A 17,777-nucleotide genomic window follows, 5' to 3' on the forward strand; every position below is an offset into this window, starting at 1 on the left:
ATTAACTTTCTTTAGATCTGTACTGTATGTGTAACTTTATACTAGATATGGTTAATAATGTGCACATGAAGTTAAAGTAGGCTTAATTACTTTCTGAGACTATTGCAGGGCATGGCACGTATTTGTACATGATTGATGCTGGGATTTTACAAGGAGTCGGTGAAGAGAGGTCATCCATTATCTCACTACATGAGAATTAAACCTGGCGTATGGTGTGTATGTGTGCATATTTGTGTGCACAAGTACCATAAATAAACACATTATTACCACTGGCTGTGTGCATTAGCAGTGTAGCGTACATGTGAATGTGCCTGGCATTAGCCTTGGGTTAATATAATAATAAGTTGAGTCATCCGCTCTTCTCTGCCCCAGCTCTCTTGTCCGTTGCAGCTGTCCAACCAAGTGCTAATTAACACCTCTGGAAAGCCTGACCTCAACCCTCTTTTTTCCACAAAGCTGCCAAAGGGTGAGGAAATCTATATCTCAGCTCACTATTTCACATCTTGACAGGATGCTATGGCAAATATGACAAATTAAATGTCAGGATTCAGGAAGACTAAGAGAGTGGCCATTAGAAAATCCTTTTGTTATCAATGTGTCCTGTTTTCAGAAGTTGTATTGTTTTCTTCTTCTTCTTCTTCTCTTCCACCTCCTCCGCCTTCTCAAACCATTTGTTTCTCATTTGAGTGACATGTTTCATCTGGACCCTCAGAGGTATCGTTCTCATAAATGGACATATTGTGTCAGTCTCATATGGGCTATGACATCAAACATCTATGGTGTCAGACGTCAGTTATCTCCATATTTGGAAGAATATGGCCACATTTTGTCCAACTTAAACAACCAACCAGGTCTGTGCATTTTTTTTGGTCAAAGTTGATCCCATTAATAGTCTTTAAAATAAAAAAAAGCGGTAGACCCACCACAAAAACAAAAAATCTCCATCATTTGGGGGGGGGTGAACTTTAATATGGAGTCACGTTCATTTTCAAATCACAACTAAAACATAGACTCAATTCCGGCAAACGTCACAACCAATTCTCTGAGAGCGCCTCCCGGCTCCCAGCTTTATCACCGCCACTGGAGATTCCATTAAGATACCTCAACTCAACATTTATTCTTTAGTAATTGTTCCTGAGTCAAATAAACGGCAACTAAGGCTTTATTTCATTTCAAAAGTACAAAAGAGCCCCCAACCCCCAACCCCCAACCCCCAGCAATCTTAGAGTGCTCATCCTAATGTCTTTATCATAGAGAGCAATAACAGTGACAGATGTATTTTAAACAGTGTTTCTCAACCTTTTTTGGGCCAGTGCCCCCTATTCAATATCCAGGTCCCTTACTGCCCTGCAATAAGGGATCCAGACAGTATCATGGCTAGTAACATGTCAGTATCATGGTAAGTATCATAGTCAGTAGCGTGTCAGTAGCGTGTCAGTATCATGGTCACTATCAGTGGTCAGTATCATGTCAGTATCATGATCAGTAATATGTCAGTATCATGGTTAGTATCATGGTCAGTATCATGTCAGTATCATGGTCAGTATCATGTCAGTATCATGGTCGTATCATGTCAGTATCATGGTCAGTATCATGGTCAGTAATATGTCAGTATCATGGTCAGTATCATGTCAGTATCATGGTCAGTATCATGGTCAGTATCATATTAGTATCACGGTCAGTATCATGTCAGTATCATGGTCATTATCATGGTCAGTATCATGTCAGGTATTATGGTCAATATCATGTCAGTATCATGGTCAGTATCATGTCAGTATCATGGTCAGTATCATGTCAGTATCATGGTCAGTATCATGTCAGTATCATGGTCAGTATCATGTCAGTATTATGGTCAGTATCATATTAGTATCACGGTCAATATCATGTTAGTATCATGTCAGTATCATGGTCAGTATCATGGTCAATATCATGTCAGTATTATGGTCAGTATCATATCAGTATCATGGTCAATATCATGTCAGTATTATGGTCAGTATCATGTCAGTATCATGGTCAATATCATGTCAGTATCATGTCAGTTCATGGTCAGTATAATAGCCCCTTTTGAAACCCTGTAGAACCCATGTGTATCGCTGAGGACCCGAGGGAGCAGTGCCGAGTAGGAGGTTGGTCATATCAGCGGTTGTCCAAAAGAAAACTTCACAAATCTCTCTGTCTGTACAGTATATCTGTATATCCCTTTTTTGCCCACTATGAAAATCCCTGATGTCATCAATATGACATCATAGTACTGACTGGCGTCATAGACTGGCATCCAAGTACTCTGACAACGGGTACAATAAGGTATTGCATAACAGAATGGGTATGAATTCTGAACACATGACGCCATACTGGCATCCAAGTACTCCGAGCCCCATAAACTTCCATCATAAAACTTCAGTTAAACATTTTAAAAAGTACAAAACATTAACATTAAACGTTGTGGTCGTTTTACCAAGTGAAGCATAACCCTGTAAAAACGTACTGTGGACTGTACCATCCCTTCCGTCCCTCCCTGTAGCGACCCGGCGATACGTCGCTGGCCACGTAGCTGGCCAAACTCCGGACATATTTAATCAGACTTTGGAAAAATAAATAAACAGCTTGAAAATGGAAGAAGTGAAAATGTCGTTCCTCAGTATCTGCACATGATATTGATCATTGCCCACACACACACACACACACACACACACACACACACACACACACACACACACACACACACACACACCAAACACACGCACACACACATGCTTTTTAAAAATGCATAAGAGGAGGGTGCAGTGAGTTTAACTTTGTTCTGAAATACACAGCGTTGAGCCTTCAGAAGAGATGCTTCACTAACAGAAGCCATGTGGCGTCCCATCTGTCTGGGCAAGCCAGCGCCTCGGCTGGCATCTCTAGTGGACACAAAGGGACCTCTCAGGACCCATGGAGACCTCAGCCAGCCAAACACGCGTGCACACGCACGCACGCACATGCACGCACGCACATGCATGCACAAGCACACGCACGCACGCACGCACATGCATGCACAAACACAAAAACACACACACGCACGCACGCACGCACGCACGCACGCAGGCACGCACGCAGTGGTGTAAAGTAACTAAGTAAATGTACTTAAGTACTATACTTACAGTAAGTACAGTTCTGAGGTATTTGTTGAGTATTTCCAATTTTCAATAGTTTTACTTCCACTCCACTACATCTCAGAGGCAAATATTGTATTTTTACTCTATTACAATTATTTGAAAACTTTAGTTACTTTGTGTATATAAATTATTATACTGTAAAACATACATGAACCACATTAGCCTGTATCTGTGTCCCTTTTTTGCCCACGATGAAAATCCCTGATGTCATCAATATGACATCATAGTACTGACTGACGTCATAGACTGGCATCCAAGTACTATGATAATGGGTAGTGCAGCAAGTACTCTGACAACGGGTACAATAAGGTATTGCATAACAGAATGGGTATGAATTCTGCGTTACTGTAACAGTAACAGTAGTGTAATAGTGTAATAGTGTTATAGTGTAATATATAGGTGTAATACTGTAGGTGTAATAGTGTCGTAGTGTAATAGGTCTAATAGTGTTATATAGCGCCCACACCCTAGGTGGGGTTGGCGAAAGGGCCTTTCTGTGTGGAGTTTGCATGTTCTCCCCGTGTCTCCTAGGGTAGATACCCTCCCAAAAACATGCAGTAATCCTGGTCTCAATAATGCCTCCCCTTGGCCAGCCGGGGCGCCTGATGGAGGGGAAAGGAACTGGTTGGAATAACGTGTTCCTTCCACGCGCTACGTCCATACCGGGGAAATCCCCCCTGTCAGGTGAAAAGAAACAACTTGGACTCCTCATGCATAGAAGGAAGCATGAGGCCAGTCTGTTGTCTCCCCAGGCGCAGGCAGAGGGAGAGCAGAGCCCAGGATTACATAGCTTAAGCCCCGTGCACACTGGGCCGATCCCGGGGCCGATTCCCCCGGGGCCGATTGTCGGGATGATCCCCGGGAAAATCGTTCGGTCGGCCCCGGAATCGGTCTTCACTCTGAACGGTACCCCGACACGAACGGATTATGTTAATTAGTTTTTTATGACATCGGGACTCGTCGGGAGCGCTCACGATAATATCAAAAAAGCTTGATATTGTCGGGTCATCGGGTAGGAATCCTTTACAATTAATGTCGTCTGAATGAGCCCACGGGATTGCTTCAGATTATATGAAGCCAGCTCTTCCCTTTTTTTTAGGCTGCGCAGAGTGTACACCTCACAATAGAATAGCCTACACTTTTATTATTATTATTACCTACTTACTTTTTACTTTAGCCTACTTTCTCCCTAAAATGTTGTAATCACTTGTTCAAAAACGTTATAGCCTATAGCGTTCTTTTTTTTCCTTTTTTTTTTCTTCTGCGCAGTCATTTGGCGGAGTTGAAGTTCTCTTCTGCTCTATCTTGCTATATAGACATAGCCTATGCTCATGTCTGTGTAATGTCTGGCTGGTTGCTGGTTAAAATGGTGGTTGATGCTACTATGCCACATTATTCATATAATGTAATACTCAAGAGACATTCCATTGCATTCCTTTATTTTTTTTTTACTTTTACGCGCGGGCTGCGGGCACGTCATTGCGTCTCTCGTGCTGTCAGTTTGTTCATTGGTCCTCAAAGAGGACCGCCAGTCCTTGGGGAGTTCCAGGGGGTCCCCAGCTAAATGATATTGAGGAACCTAGGCCTGTCCCTATTCTATATGCTTGGATGAGGTGGTGGGACAGTAAAAAAAAAGCGAGAGGGTTAAACTTTTTTTTTTCTGCGACTGCACGCACACAACGGCGAGGTTTGGACATTCATAATTGCTATTAGCTGATTAAGCTCATGTCTGTTTAATGTCTGGCTGGTTGCCGTTAAAATGCTGGTTGATGCTATATGCCACATTATTATTCATATAATGTCATCATACTCTAAGTCAGAGAGACATACATTCCTTGGGATTTTTTTTCTTCTTTCAATCAATGATATTGGAGATGCGACACTCTCATTGCACACTGCGAAAGTTTGCGTACAAACCGCAACATTCCAGAAGAGTGGCAGTGATGGAGACTGTAATCTTTTAAAATATGTATAGTGAATGAAATCATACTGGACGACTGCATTATTATGCCCTTCTTAACTATGCGTAAAAGGTAGGCTATACAATTTACACCGGCTACCAGAGGAGCGAGACGCGCGCTGGGATCCTTTCCACTTTAAACTTTTATCACAGATGCAATATCTGTTCTTATTTTTATAGTTAACTTAATATCTAGGAGTCATGCAGAGCCAGATGTCTCGCTTGCTTGCTTGTCGGAAATGGAAGACATACAACACAAGATCAAAATGTCGTGAGCGCTAATATTTCAACACGCATGATTATGAATTATGAAACCAAATGTAGCCATACGGCGGTTTCATTTTACGCCCTCAAGAAGATTAATAGGGTCCATTTGGTTACCATCTCCATCATTAAAGCTGGGAATCACCTGGGACATAATTTGAGCAGTGATGGAAAAAGTACTCCCATTCTTTACTTAAGTAAAAGTATCAATACTGCATTATAGCTATACAAATATGTCACAGACAGAGAGAGAGGGAGAGAGAGAGAGAGAGAGAGAGAGAGAGAGAGAGAGAGAGAGAGAGAGAGAGAGAGAGACTCTTATAGCGAATATATTTGTTTAATTTCGCCGTTTTATAATATTTAATTGGCAGCACTGATGAAAGCACCATGCGTGCCTTGTAGAGAGGCTGCGCAAAAAAAGAAAAGGAAAAAAAAGCAGTTGATGACCAGCGCGCGACGGAGCTGTCATTTGATGCACATTGCAATAGTATTTTGTAGGCCTACACTGTAAAGAGTTGAAGGGGGAGACCTTGAAATGTTCGAGAAACACAGAATCCACAACGCCAATATTTATTATAATGTAAATACAAATATTGGAGTTGCCCACAATCTGCACCATTCCAGAAGAGTGCGGGGATGGAGAGACTAGAGAATCTCCTGAAAGACGGACGGAATGTAAAGTAACTGAAATCATACTGGAAAGTAGGCAATTTCAAACGCAGTTTCTTTTTTCTTGTTTTGTTTGGTGTTGCACTGCGGGACTCATTGAATATGCGAACAGAAGGTAATAAAATGGATTTGGGAGCATAGCCTAATTACAATGCTTGTCTCATAAAAAACAATATATATGTTATAGTTGAAGGGCAAATACACGTTATACACAGTAGTATGGTCGGCAATGTGCGAGCCCATGGCACCTTCTGCGAACCCAAGTTGGGTCGGGACACATAGTTTGAGAACCGCTGGCCCCGGCTGTCCCGGTCGCTCCTAACCGCAATTTTGCCTGGTTAATAAACCAGACTGAACACAACAACACCCCCTGGTGGTAGTGGTGTTGTAGTACGGTCTGGCACCGATCCATTGAGATTCTATTTCCTCAACCAGCTTCAAGGGTTGGCCAATCAGGGTTGTATGCTTGGGGCACGTGGTTTATGTTGGCTTGGGGCAAGTGGTTTGGGGCAAACACCAGAAATGAAAACTCTTCCTGAAATCCCAGACTCACTTCCCAAAACGAAGTGTGTGATAGAGGCTGGCAACGCCAGGCAATAGGCAATTGGCACTGGGTGAAAAAATGGGTTACAAAATCGTGGGATAAAAATTATGAAAATAATAATAATAATAGAGTACTAATGTAACAGTGTAACAGTGTGTAATGACCCCCCTCTTGGGCAGGGGTTTTCAAAGTGGGTGACGGGGCACCCTGGGGTGCCGTGACGGCAGTCCAGGGGTGCCACGAGATAATTTGATAATATTTTGAATTTATTTGGACACTTAAAAATATATTTAGTATCATTTTAAACTTGAAGTACAATGTTATTTTCCAACCAAAATGGCTATTATGTTGTTTTCCTCGCAACATAATCACTAAAATATGCTATAAATGTAAGGTGCTGGGAGTGAAAATTATGAATATAATAATGTAGGAGTGCCTCGGATGAAAAAAATATCTATAGGGGTGCCCCGAGCCAAAAAAAACAAAAGTGGCATTTGGCATGTGCCACGGCATGTGCCACGGCATGCACCGTTTCGCTGCGGCATGCTACAGCATGTGCCGTTCTGGGACGGAACGCACATGTAGCACATGCCAAAATGTGGCACATGCCAAAATGTGGCACTTGCCAAAATGTGGCACATGCCAAATGCCACTTTTGGGCAAATGTCACCGTGCGCACACCGTATGCATACACCACATGCTTGCTTGCATGTTTTGGAGCACGAGCAGCATTGTGCTGAGTATGAGAAAGTTTCAAATTGTGATGAACCGACGAAAAATCCTGTCAAAAACACCCACGAGGACAGCCAATCACACACATTACTGCAAATGTGTGTGCATGCCTGTGTGTGTAATTACTCTCAGTTATTTTGTCTTCAGTTACTTTCGTGTTCTCCTGAGCCATTCATCCTTCCCTCAGTGTGTGTCTGTGTATGTTCTGGACCTTCATGCAGGACTGGTTCCAGTGAAAACATCATCTCTACCTCTCTCAAGCTTGCACTTTGGCACTCAGGATAAGAGCATCTGCTAAATTGTACGTTGTAAACATAATCTCTCCTTGCTCACCCAAGATGGTGAGACGGAAAAGGATGACTTGCTTATTCTCTCTCTCTCTCTCTCTCTCTCTCTCTCTCTCTCTGAAACTACACACAGTTGTCAAGATACTATATATACTATTATACTATATACTATACAAGATACTATATTTTCAAAGCATCACACCATTAACTTAGTTGAGGAATTTAAATGTCAGTTTTATTAAATGCTTTACAATAACAAAAGTTAGTTAGGCCTATAGAGCTGTATAAATGAAAACTTGACTTGAGAAAGATACTCCTACTTTGTTCACACAAATTGAAATTCTGAGTGGCATGAACTTTAATTGTAACCTGTTCCTTTTGGCTGATGAATCAACTATCCTAGTCTCTCATTACTTAGTGCAGCAGTCCAACAGCATCTGGTTATCAGAAAATGAATCGTGTCTATCATGGTAAAACAGAGTCGATATGCTTCACTTTGGGTCTTTTAAGCTTTGAAAGAGCAGTCCTTGTTCAAAACCATTTTGATGATGGTCTGCCTGCTCATTTCATTAGCCTCAAGTGGCTCATATGGAGTAGAGAGCATCACATGAATATGGTCCACAGGATTGTAAACAAGGTGTTACCCCAAATTACCTTTCTAAGGTTAGTGATATAGACGTTTCCACCAGACTCGCAGATTCAAAAGCTGTATTGTGAATGAGGAATGGATGCGTTATTATGGATCTCACATCAGTTCTAGGCAATCCCACTGTGATTGGGCAGAAGTTCTCATTTTTGCAACTATGCCCATTCCTAAACCTAATCTTAACCCTAACCGTGACCTGGTATCAGACATAGCATGCTATCTAAAAAAATCATGTGAGGGGTTTATCCTTTCAATCAATCAATGAATCAGTCAATCAATATTGCCAATGCCATGCCCATCTCTTTGCATGGCTCTGTAGAGGGTTTACAATGTACAGTAATGTGAAGCAGATGAAAAATACGTTCTCTCTTACTACCCCCCTACCCCCCTTTTTCACATCATAACCATCTATTGTACCATGTGTTCTACACGACAAAGTAAAAAAGTCTTGTCATTCTCTCAATGTTTTTTCCTCACCCTGGCATTCGGCTGTCCTTGGTTCTATAGTGTAACAATCTTCCCACATTGATTTCTCCCTTCCTGTGTTCTGTTTCAGTGTCTCATTACGGGCAGTGTTGTATTGGTCGTGTCACACGGGTACACTCCGTTCCTAATCTTTTTGAATAGGAGCACACGCACGCACATGCATTGAGTTTAAAACAACCCTTAAGTTCACTCAACAACTTACAAAAGCTGTATTGTCACACCAGGCATTAACATAGGAACGAGCCTGGATGCATATCAATGGTCTGCTAAGTCCAGTTAGTGTAGGTGTAGTGCGACGTGTGTGTGACGTCATTAATTTAGCGTCCCCCCAAACATTAAATCACCAATACAACACTGATTACCGGCCACCTTGTTCCTCTCTTATGTGGTGTTGTTGCACCCGTACCAAAACCAACAATCTCAATACCATTGCACTGTTTTGTATGATTGCACTGTTTAGTTTGTGAAACGGCACATGCTGACTCTGTCCGTCTGGACGTGTACACTTACTTGGGTTTACCGCTCTGACGTCACACTCTGACTTCACTGTGATGCCACCAGATGCCCACCCCACCTAGGTTATGTGTACTGAGGATGTGGAGGAGAGAACACGCCCCCAGAGCCCACAGCGTCCCCGGCGGGAATAGAATATGCATTTTTTAATGTCATATTCATTTTTCTTTTCTTTTTTATGTATTTACTGTATGTGACTCAAGACCATGAGCACAAACAGAATATACAACAACAACAACAACATAGTTGAACAAATATTACTTAAACCAGTAAGACTCCCTAATCGGGAGAAATAGGCCAAAAGTTTGTTTTACCAATTATCAAGACATACGGGCAGTTGACAGTTTGCCATGGTTACTCATTGAAGTTGAATCTCCATATATGGAGATAACCTACGCATCACACTAAGTCTGACCTCACCAGCCCATATTTGGGCATGAGCAACTTATGTATCCATATATGGAGATATGATGACATCACACAGTCCTCAGCCGATGATGTGGCGTGATGTCATACAATACACAAACGAGCCCTACAGTATAAAGGGGCAATTCTTGCCAGGAAAGAAGCATTTCTTCGACTCAGACCTTATCGCCAGGGTTGGCTTATAGCAGCTGTCGGTAGATAATGCCGGTCTTATATAAGGGTCATTTGTGTACGGTGTGATTTGCCATGGTTACTCATTGAAGTTGAATCTCCATATATGGAGATAACCTACGCATCACACTAAGTCTGACCTCACCAGCCCATATTTGGGCATGAGCAACTTATGTCTCCATATATGGAGATATGATGACATCACACAGTCCTCAGCCGATGATGTGGCGTGATGTCATACAATACACAAACGAGCCCAGATATGAGCAGGGCAAAGGTGTGACGTGTGACGTGTGACGTGACGGACGTGACGGACGGCCGGTGGAGGTTTTGATACTAAACTGCGACCTTACGGTCGCAACAAATATATTTTGGCTTATCTGATTGTAATAACAGAATTAATTAAACATAGATGTTTGGTTTAAATAACATTTTGGCAATTACTTTTCGCTATAATTAATTTTGCTTATATTGTTACATTGAAACTAAATATGATACTATCTATCTATCTATCTATCTATCTATCTATCTATCTCAGGGGTTTTCAAAGTGGGTGATGACGGGGCACGCGAGATAATTTGATATTTAGAATTCTTTTGGACACTTTAAACTTGAAGTACAAAGTTATTTTCAGTCAGTTTTAACCGAAATGGCTATTATTTCAACGTTTTCATCGCAACATAATCACTAAAATATCATCACTGTCGGGCAGAAACCTTGTATCTCCAAGTTTCAAATGTGTACGTCTTTTGGTAAAGCAAAGCCCTGCTTCATCATACAAGACCGTTGCACAAAACTAGTGAAAACAGCCGATCTACAAGCACACAATGCCTCGCGATGCGAGGCGTTCACTAGTTTAGTACATTTTTTAAATGATAAATACAAAACAAACGGATTTGGACATACAAGGTTTCCACCCGACAACGACGATATGCTATAAATATAAGGTGCTGGGAGTGAAAATTATAATGTAGGGGTGCCTCAGATTAAAAAAATATTCATGGGGTGCCCTGAGACAAAACACTTTGGGAACCACTGATCTATCTATCTATCATGGAGTTCCACCTATGGCCCGACCATTACTACATAACTCTCCCTCTCTCTCTCTCTCTCACCAGCCGTGTGCCTGGTACTAGGTTGTATGATCTTCCCTGATGGCTGGGACGCAGAGGTTATTCGGGACATGTGCGGCGAGGAGACAGGGAAGTACACCCTGGGCAACTGTTCGGTGCGCTGGGCCTACATCCTGGCCATCATCGGCATCTTGGACGCCCTCATCCTCTCATTCCTGGCCTTTGTGCTGGGCAACCGGCAGAATGATCTCCTCCATGAGGAGCTTAAGGCTGAGAACAAAGGTGAAACACACAAACTGGATGTATGGTTGTATCTAAAGCCTCAAAACTAGTTAAAATAACTGCAAAATCGTTTTCAAAGCGGAGCTGCTGTTTATGCTATTGGCTAGGCAAGGAAGATTATGCTAAAGTAAAACGTACCAAATATAGCATGGTAGAAGTACCATTTGGGATTAAAAGCGTTCAAATCCATACTTGTGTTGCCAGCACCTAAGGTTCCTGACCTAGACTAGCTAGAAGTAATTTTCCAAGTCACAAATGCAAAGCTGGTTAACTGTGATCCGCGTAGCCCCATGTTGATGGGGTCTACACTCTTTTACAACATACAGGCATACATACACTGTAAAGATTTTCCCCTCAATGCTGTGTGGCTCTAGGGTCAATCTCTGATCCGGTTTCATCTTTTCCACCACTGTGGTTTTCACCATCGATTCTCTGTCTGTTCATGAAATATTAATAGATTCAGGATGCAGTTCTGCAATTTCATCCTTTCAGCTCTGTAATATCATCCTGTGCCGGGCCATTTTTGCTCTGTCAGAATGAACAGACACCCCAAATTCCGCTGTGAAGTGTACGTTTGCCAATATAGCGGAGAAGAAAAGTTTTAAAGTGGCATCATGATGAGTGGTATTGCAGCATCATCAAATTAGGCAAAGATACCCCCCATTCTTTCATATCCCTGTTTCAATTGAGGAGGTTTCCATGGCTACGCGTCAGATTCCAGCAGGATTCGTCTGCAGTTTCCTCTGAAGCCCGATTTATACTCTGTTGGACGATGGTGTCGCACGTTGAAAATAGCCAACCTACAAGCTTAAGATGCCTCACGTATGGAATGCATTGTGAGCTTGTAGGTCTGCTAATTTTTACTGCATGCGACACACCGTTGTGCGAAGAAGTATAAGCCGGGCATCACTCACCTCCGCAGTGTTGTTTTTGACAGCAAATTTTGATTTAGTTTTAGTCATAGTCTTTTGAATAAAATGTCTTTTAGTTTTAGTCATAATTTAGTCACCGGAAAGGGTTTAGTTTTAGTCTAATTTTAGTCGACTAAACATCATAAGATTTTAGGCGACTAAATCTACAGTTGATTTAGTCAACTAAAATGTATTTTGGCAGGCCTTGATGGCATCGTAATGACTGATTTTACACTTGGTTGCATGTTGAAAAAAGCCGATCTACAAGCTCACAACGCGCCGCGCTGCGACGCGTTGTGAGCTTGTAGATCTGCTATTTTCAGCAAGCAACACCTGAGAGCAACCAAATGACTCTCTTCTCCACTAGTCGCTCCCTAACGTTTTAGTCTAGTTTTTATTTTGTTGATGAAATTGTCAACATTTTTCGTCATAGTTTTAGTCGACGAAATCAACGCTGCACCTCCGTCTGTCTGTTCTCCCCAGTGACTCTACACACGCTGCAGCTGTGCCTTCTGTTGCTCGGTCTCTTTTCTCTCTCGTGCTCCCTCCCTTTATCTCTGAAATGAACTATTTTAATGTTCTTCCACTCCCTGAACTCTCCCTCCCAAATCCTCTTCTCTTTTCACCCTTCCTTCAGCCAAGCTTATCTCCCTTAGTCCCTTCCTCTACTCCCAGGGGTCTTCAACGTTTTCAGGCCAAGGACCCCTTAGTCGAGAGAGAGAGATGAAGGACCCCCACAACCCATAGATACCATGTAGTTTAGTTTCATTGTTTGACAGCACAATCATCTGTGTATTTTGAGTTAGTCAAAATTTGTTTCCAGATATTTAACCACTTGAAACATCAATACTTAATAAAGATGACCTTTCACAGTTCTCAGAATATGGACGCTAGGGCTCAAATGGTCAATATAGAAAGGGAGAAAAAAAGCATTTGGAGGACCCCCTGTAGTAACTCTGAGGACCCCCGTAGGCGTCCCGGACCCCCCGTTGAAGACCCCTGCTCTATCTATCTTACTCTAACCATCTCTCTCTCTCTCTGGATGCCATTCTTTTTGAATTATTAGAGGGTGAGTAAAGGAAGTAGTCGGACTAGGACACAGAGAGGAGAGAGGAGGCACACATAAAGGTAGAAGAGAGTCTTCGGTGATGCAGGGATGGGTGGAGGGAGGGAGAGTCTGGAGAGAAATAGGATCCAGATGGGGTCCATATGAGGAGGGAAGGCCACGGGAGGATGCATACAGGGATGGGTGTGTTACAGCGCTCTGTGACTGCCTTCGGATCGCAGTTGCATCGGTAACAAACCTGGTGGATGCACGCCAGAAACTCAACTCATCTCCATGCAAAACACACACACACACACACACACACACACACACACACACACACACACACAAACCCCCCTTTTCCCCTGCCAGTCCACTTGATTCGCCTTCCCGAGAGAGAGAGAGAGAGTTTTCATTAATTATCGCTCAGTTCGACCGTGGCAGGAAAAGCTGTCATCGCTTCCCCCCATCCAAGATGAAACCTACCATATACTGTAACCCCATCTTCCAACACACATACTGTACAGATACCCTGCACCATCGATACATCCACATACAGCAGTGTGCTCCATGTTCAACAAGAATGCCTCATTTCCCGGGAGCTTGCTCGTTTATTGTCTGAAAGGTGCTTAGTGGTAGCCTAGTTCCAGACCCTGAATCGCTTGCCACACCCCTTTAATTTTTTTGTTTCGGCGATTCAGGTCTAGAATCGCTCTCAATGAGGAGGCCTGCCTCGGTTGAAAATCCAAACGGGCGAATCAGCGTCGTGAATCAGCGTCTTGTGATCAGCGTGGGTGGGGGTTTCCCAGAACTCATGTGTGTTTCCAAATACACCAGCGCCGCCGCCGTACCGTACCGCACATCGTGTCGCGGTAAAATGCGGTAAATTGCGGTAAAATGCGATCGTATCGATCTCGCTATGAAACACCAGTAGCAGGCATGTTATGTTGTGTTTGATTACTAGTTCGTAGTGCTCCTATTCTGACTGTTTCTTTGGTTAGCAAGTAGCACTAGCAAGCAACAGGTTAGCCACTAGCCAGCCAGGCACACATAACAACACTATGTCATGTGTTGGTCGGTGAACCAATCGCTGAACAGTGCCTCATTTTGGCAACGCCCATCCCTGCAAAAGCCGTGGGCGGAACTGACTTCAGACTGAATAATGAAGTGAAACGAAATGTCAATTCAGGCTGAGTGTCAGGCTAGCTTAGTGGATCAATTCATTAACTTTATGTCCAACCATTGCTGACACACATTAGTCCTGCTGGTTATCCTTTTGAGGTTAATTACAGTATGCAAGTGTATAGCAAAGATGACCCCCCCCCCCCCACACACACACACACACACACACACACACACACACACACACACACACACACACACACACACACACACACACACACACATAAACACACAAGACACAACTACCACCAAAAACTGACTGGGGCAGTGAACAGTAAACCCTTAGAAATCTGCCATGTTAGTGGCATGTAGGGAGACTGTAGTCAGTTATATGGGTCAGCTGTTACTCCAGTCCACAATAAGCTACAGTAATGTCACTCACTCGCTGTGCACATCCCCTTCCCACATGCAAAAATAACCACCTCAAATACAGAAAACTCACGTCTTTGTAGATTTTAGCAACAAAAGTTGAGTTGTTGAGGTACAGTATGACAGTAAATGAAGACTTTAAAGGGCAGATCACACCAAAGCAACTAGATGTACAGTATCTCCTTGCAACAAAACAGTTTTAAGGCCAGTTCACACCAATACAACTCCCTCCCACCGAGTGCCGCGCTGCGAGCTTGTAGATCTACTATTTTTTTAAAGTTGTAAAAATGTGTGCAAATCTCTGAATGTATGTATTTTATTTTATTTTTTCCACTGTTTTGCTTATTTGAAATTCAGGGCATACATTAAATCAAGACTTGTTTGCATATAGTGAGAACCAATCAAAAAAAAAAAAAAAAGGTAAAGCAGTCATAAGTGTCAAATCTCTGAATTTATGTATTTTTTAAACGAACATTCGTTACTCAAATTTTGCTTCTTTCTTTGCTTGTTTACGCATTACCATTGCCAGCTAGGTTCTCCTCAAGTAAATCATGAAAATCATTTTGACCAGGAGCTCTGGAGATGGCACTGATTAGTAAGGGTTTAACTTTTGGAATTATTGCGACCGTAAGGTCGCAGTTTAGTATCAAAACCTCCACCGGCCGTCCGTCCGTCGGTCGGTCGGTCGGTCGGTCGGTCGGTCGGTCACACGTCACACGTCACACCTTTGCCCTGCTCATATCTGGGCTCGTTTGTGTATTGTATGACATCACGCCACATCATCGGCTGAGGACTGTGTGATGTCATCATATCTCCATATATGGAGACATAAGTTGCTCATGCCCAAATATGGGCTGGTGAGGTCAGACTTAGTGTGATGCGTAGGTTATCTCCATATATGGAGATTCAACTTCAATGAGTAACCATGGCAAATCACACCGTACACAAATGACCCTTATATAAGACCGGCATTATCTACCGACAGCTGCTATAAGCCAACCCTGGCGATAAGGTCTGAGTCGAAGAAATGCTTCTTTCCTGGTATAAGACCGGCATTGTCTGTCTGTCGTACATTTCGGTCAATTCCAGTGGGGATGCCATTGAAAAGTTAATCTAGTTGTACAAAGTAATCAAAGAATGGGTTGACTGGTAGGCTGGTTGACTGCTTTATCTGTGGAGAGTGTATGTCACTGAGAGTCCTTTTATAGCGATTGAAATCATGATGAGGTCACGATGAGTCATCTATGCCCAAATATAGATTTCTAGGTCAGATGGCCCATGGAGTTTGTGATGTCAAACCTAGCAACCCAATATAAACAAACCTGATGTCAGACCTGAAGTATCCTTTTATACCCATATATGGAGATACAGAGATCTCCATATATGGGCATATTAGAAAGCCCATATATGGGCATATACGGATGACATCAGGGATATCCATATATGGGCATAAAAGGGACAAGGGCTTACAGTTAAGAGATCTCCATATATGGGCATATCAGAAAGCCCATATATGTTCATATACTGATGACATCAGGAATATCCATATATGGGCATAAAAGGGACAAGGACTTACAGTTAAGAGATCTCCGGGCATAAAGGGACAAGGACTGTTACAGTAGATATAGAGATGTCCATATATGGGCATAAATGAACAAGGACTGACAAACACTGAGATCTCCATATAACCTATGGGAATATAAGGGACGAGGACAATGCGTAGCATTGTGAGCTTGTAGACCTATTTTCTAAATATTGTTGTACATTAAAAACTTGAAATGGGTCGTTCTGCATAGTACTTGGGATTTGTTGATGTAAATGTTCACATAGAGTGTAATAATTGGTAAAACAAACTTTTGGCCTATTTGTGGAGATCTCCCGATTAGGGAGTCTTACTGGTTATGTCAAACCACAGTTTCAATTGCGTAATGAGCTGAAAAAAAAAGAAAAAAAATCCTATTCATTTGCTCATGAGGGTTACACACATCCATGTTAAGCTGCAACGCAAGCCAATTTGCATTCGGGACTAAAACCATTTTGTCCTGTTTTCTTTACAGATTTTGCAGTTTCCAGGGTAAGTTCCTATCACGGTTTGAGTGTTTATGTGGTGTGTGGTCTTGTGGTTGTGAGATAACGTATATGTGTTGTGTTGTAGAAATGTAGAAATACCAGTGTGTGGATACGTACATGCATGCATGCATGTTAAGGAGACACATTCTCACTCCCAACTTGTCATACAATTTAGGCATACAGTATACTGTAGCAGACGCTCTTAATCCAGAAGGATTTACAATAAGTTAAGGACAGCACATGGTAATACATCAATACATCATAGGAGGGCGAAGAGTCTGGGACGAGTGGATCGTTGTACTGGGGTTTTTAACGAAGGTTTTGTCAGCTTCCCTGTGCAAACTCCACACAGAAAGGCCCTTTCGCCAACCCCACCTAGGGTGTGGGCCCAGGACCTTCTAGGTGTGAGCCACCGTGCCCCCTTCACAGTCCTATTTCAACACTTGGTCAGGTTACCTTTACCCGAGGATGCACGTTGTGTACCATGTTGAGAATGATGGAAGGATCATAACCAATTCCCTCCGGTGCTGTGTCTGCCGAAGCAGCTTTCAGAGGCCTGCTTCTGACAGAGCTCCCACCTTCTTAAAATATTTTTAACTTTGTTTCAAAGTTTTTCATGACAACATTGCCTTTTTTTGGTTGTCAAGCCTACACGGTCCACATTCTTCGTCCTCAGTCACATGGCAGCATTCTTTTTCAGTTTTCTATTTTGGAGGATGTGACGATTTGGGAGTGAGAATAGAACTGTTACTTTTCCAAACAGAGTCTTGTTACTGTCATTTAACCCACTGAAGTACACAAACTTTAATAAGAATAAGAATTAGGTTTAGGTTTCTTTAGAACTTGATTATATTGTGTTTTTCTCTAGATAGATATCCATTTACATTGTTATATTGCTGTTAATGTACTGACCTATTATCTTGTTTATTATTGCGATGTTGTATCTGCTTATTGTAAGTCGCTTTGGATTAAAAGCGTCTGCTAAATGCCTA

At 42.4% G+C, this 17,777-nt stretch overlaps 1 protein-coding gene across 1 annotated transcript in view; it reads left to right on the forward strand.

Annotated features, from left to right (window-relative positions):
* The window catches only part of lhfpl4a (LHFPL tetraspan subfamily member 4a), a gene marked incomplete at both ends in the record, with an annotated part of 42,707 nt that overhangs the window by 18,744 nt on the left and 6,186 nt on the right, over window positions 1–17,777 (forward strand). Inside the window, 2 exons of the mRNA XM_080727391.1 lie at window positions 10,972–11,208; window positions 16,773–16,789. Coding sequence (XP_080583517.1) covers window positions 10,972–11,208; window positions 16,773–16,789 — 254 coding nt within the window. The remainder of the gene's footprint in view (window positions 1–10,971; window positions 11,209–16,772; window positions 16,790–17,777) is intronic.

The sequence above is a fragment of the Nannobrachium achirus genome (genome assembly GCF_963921795.1).
Source record: "Nannobrachium achirus genome assembly, chromosome: 6".
Lineage (NCBI taxonomy): Eukaryota > Metazoa > Chordata > Actinopteri > Myctophiformes > Myctophidae > Nannobrachium > Nannobrachium achirus.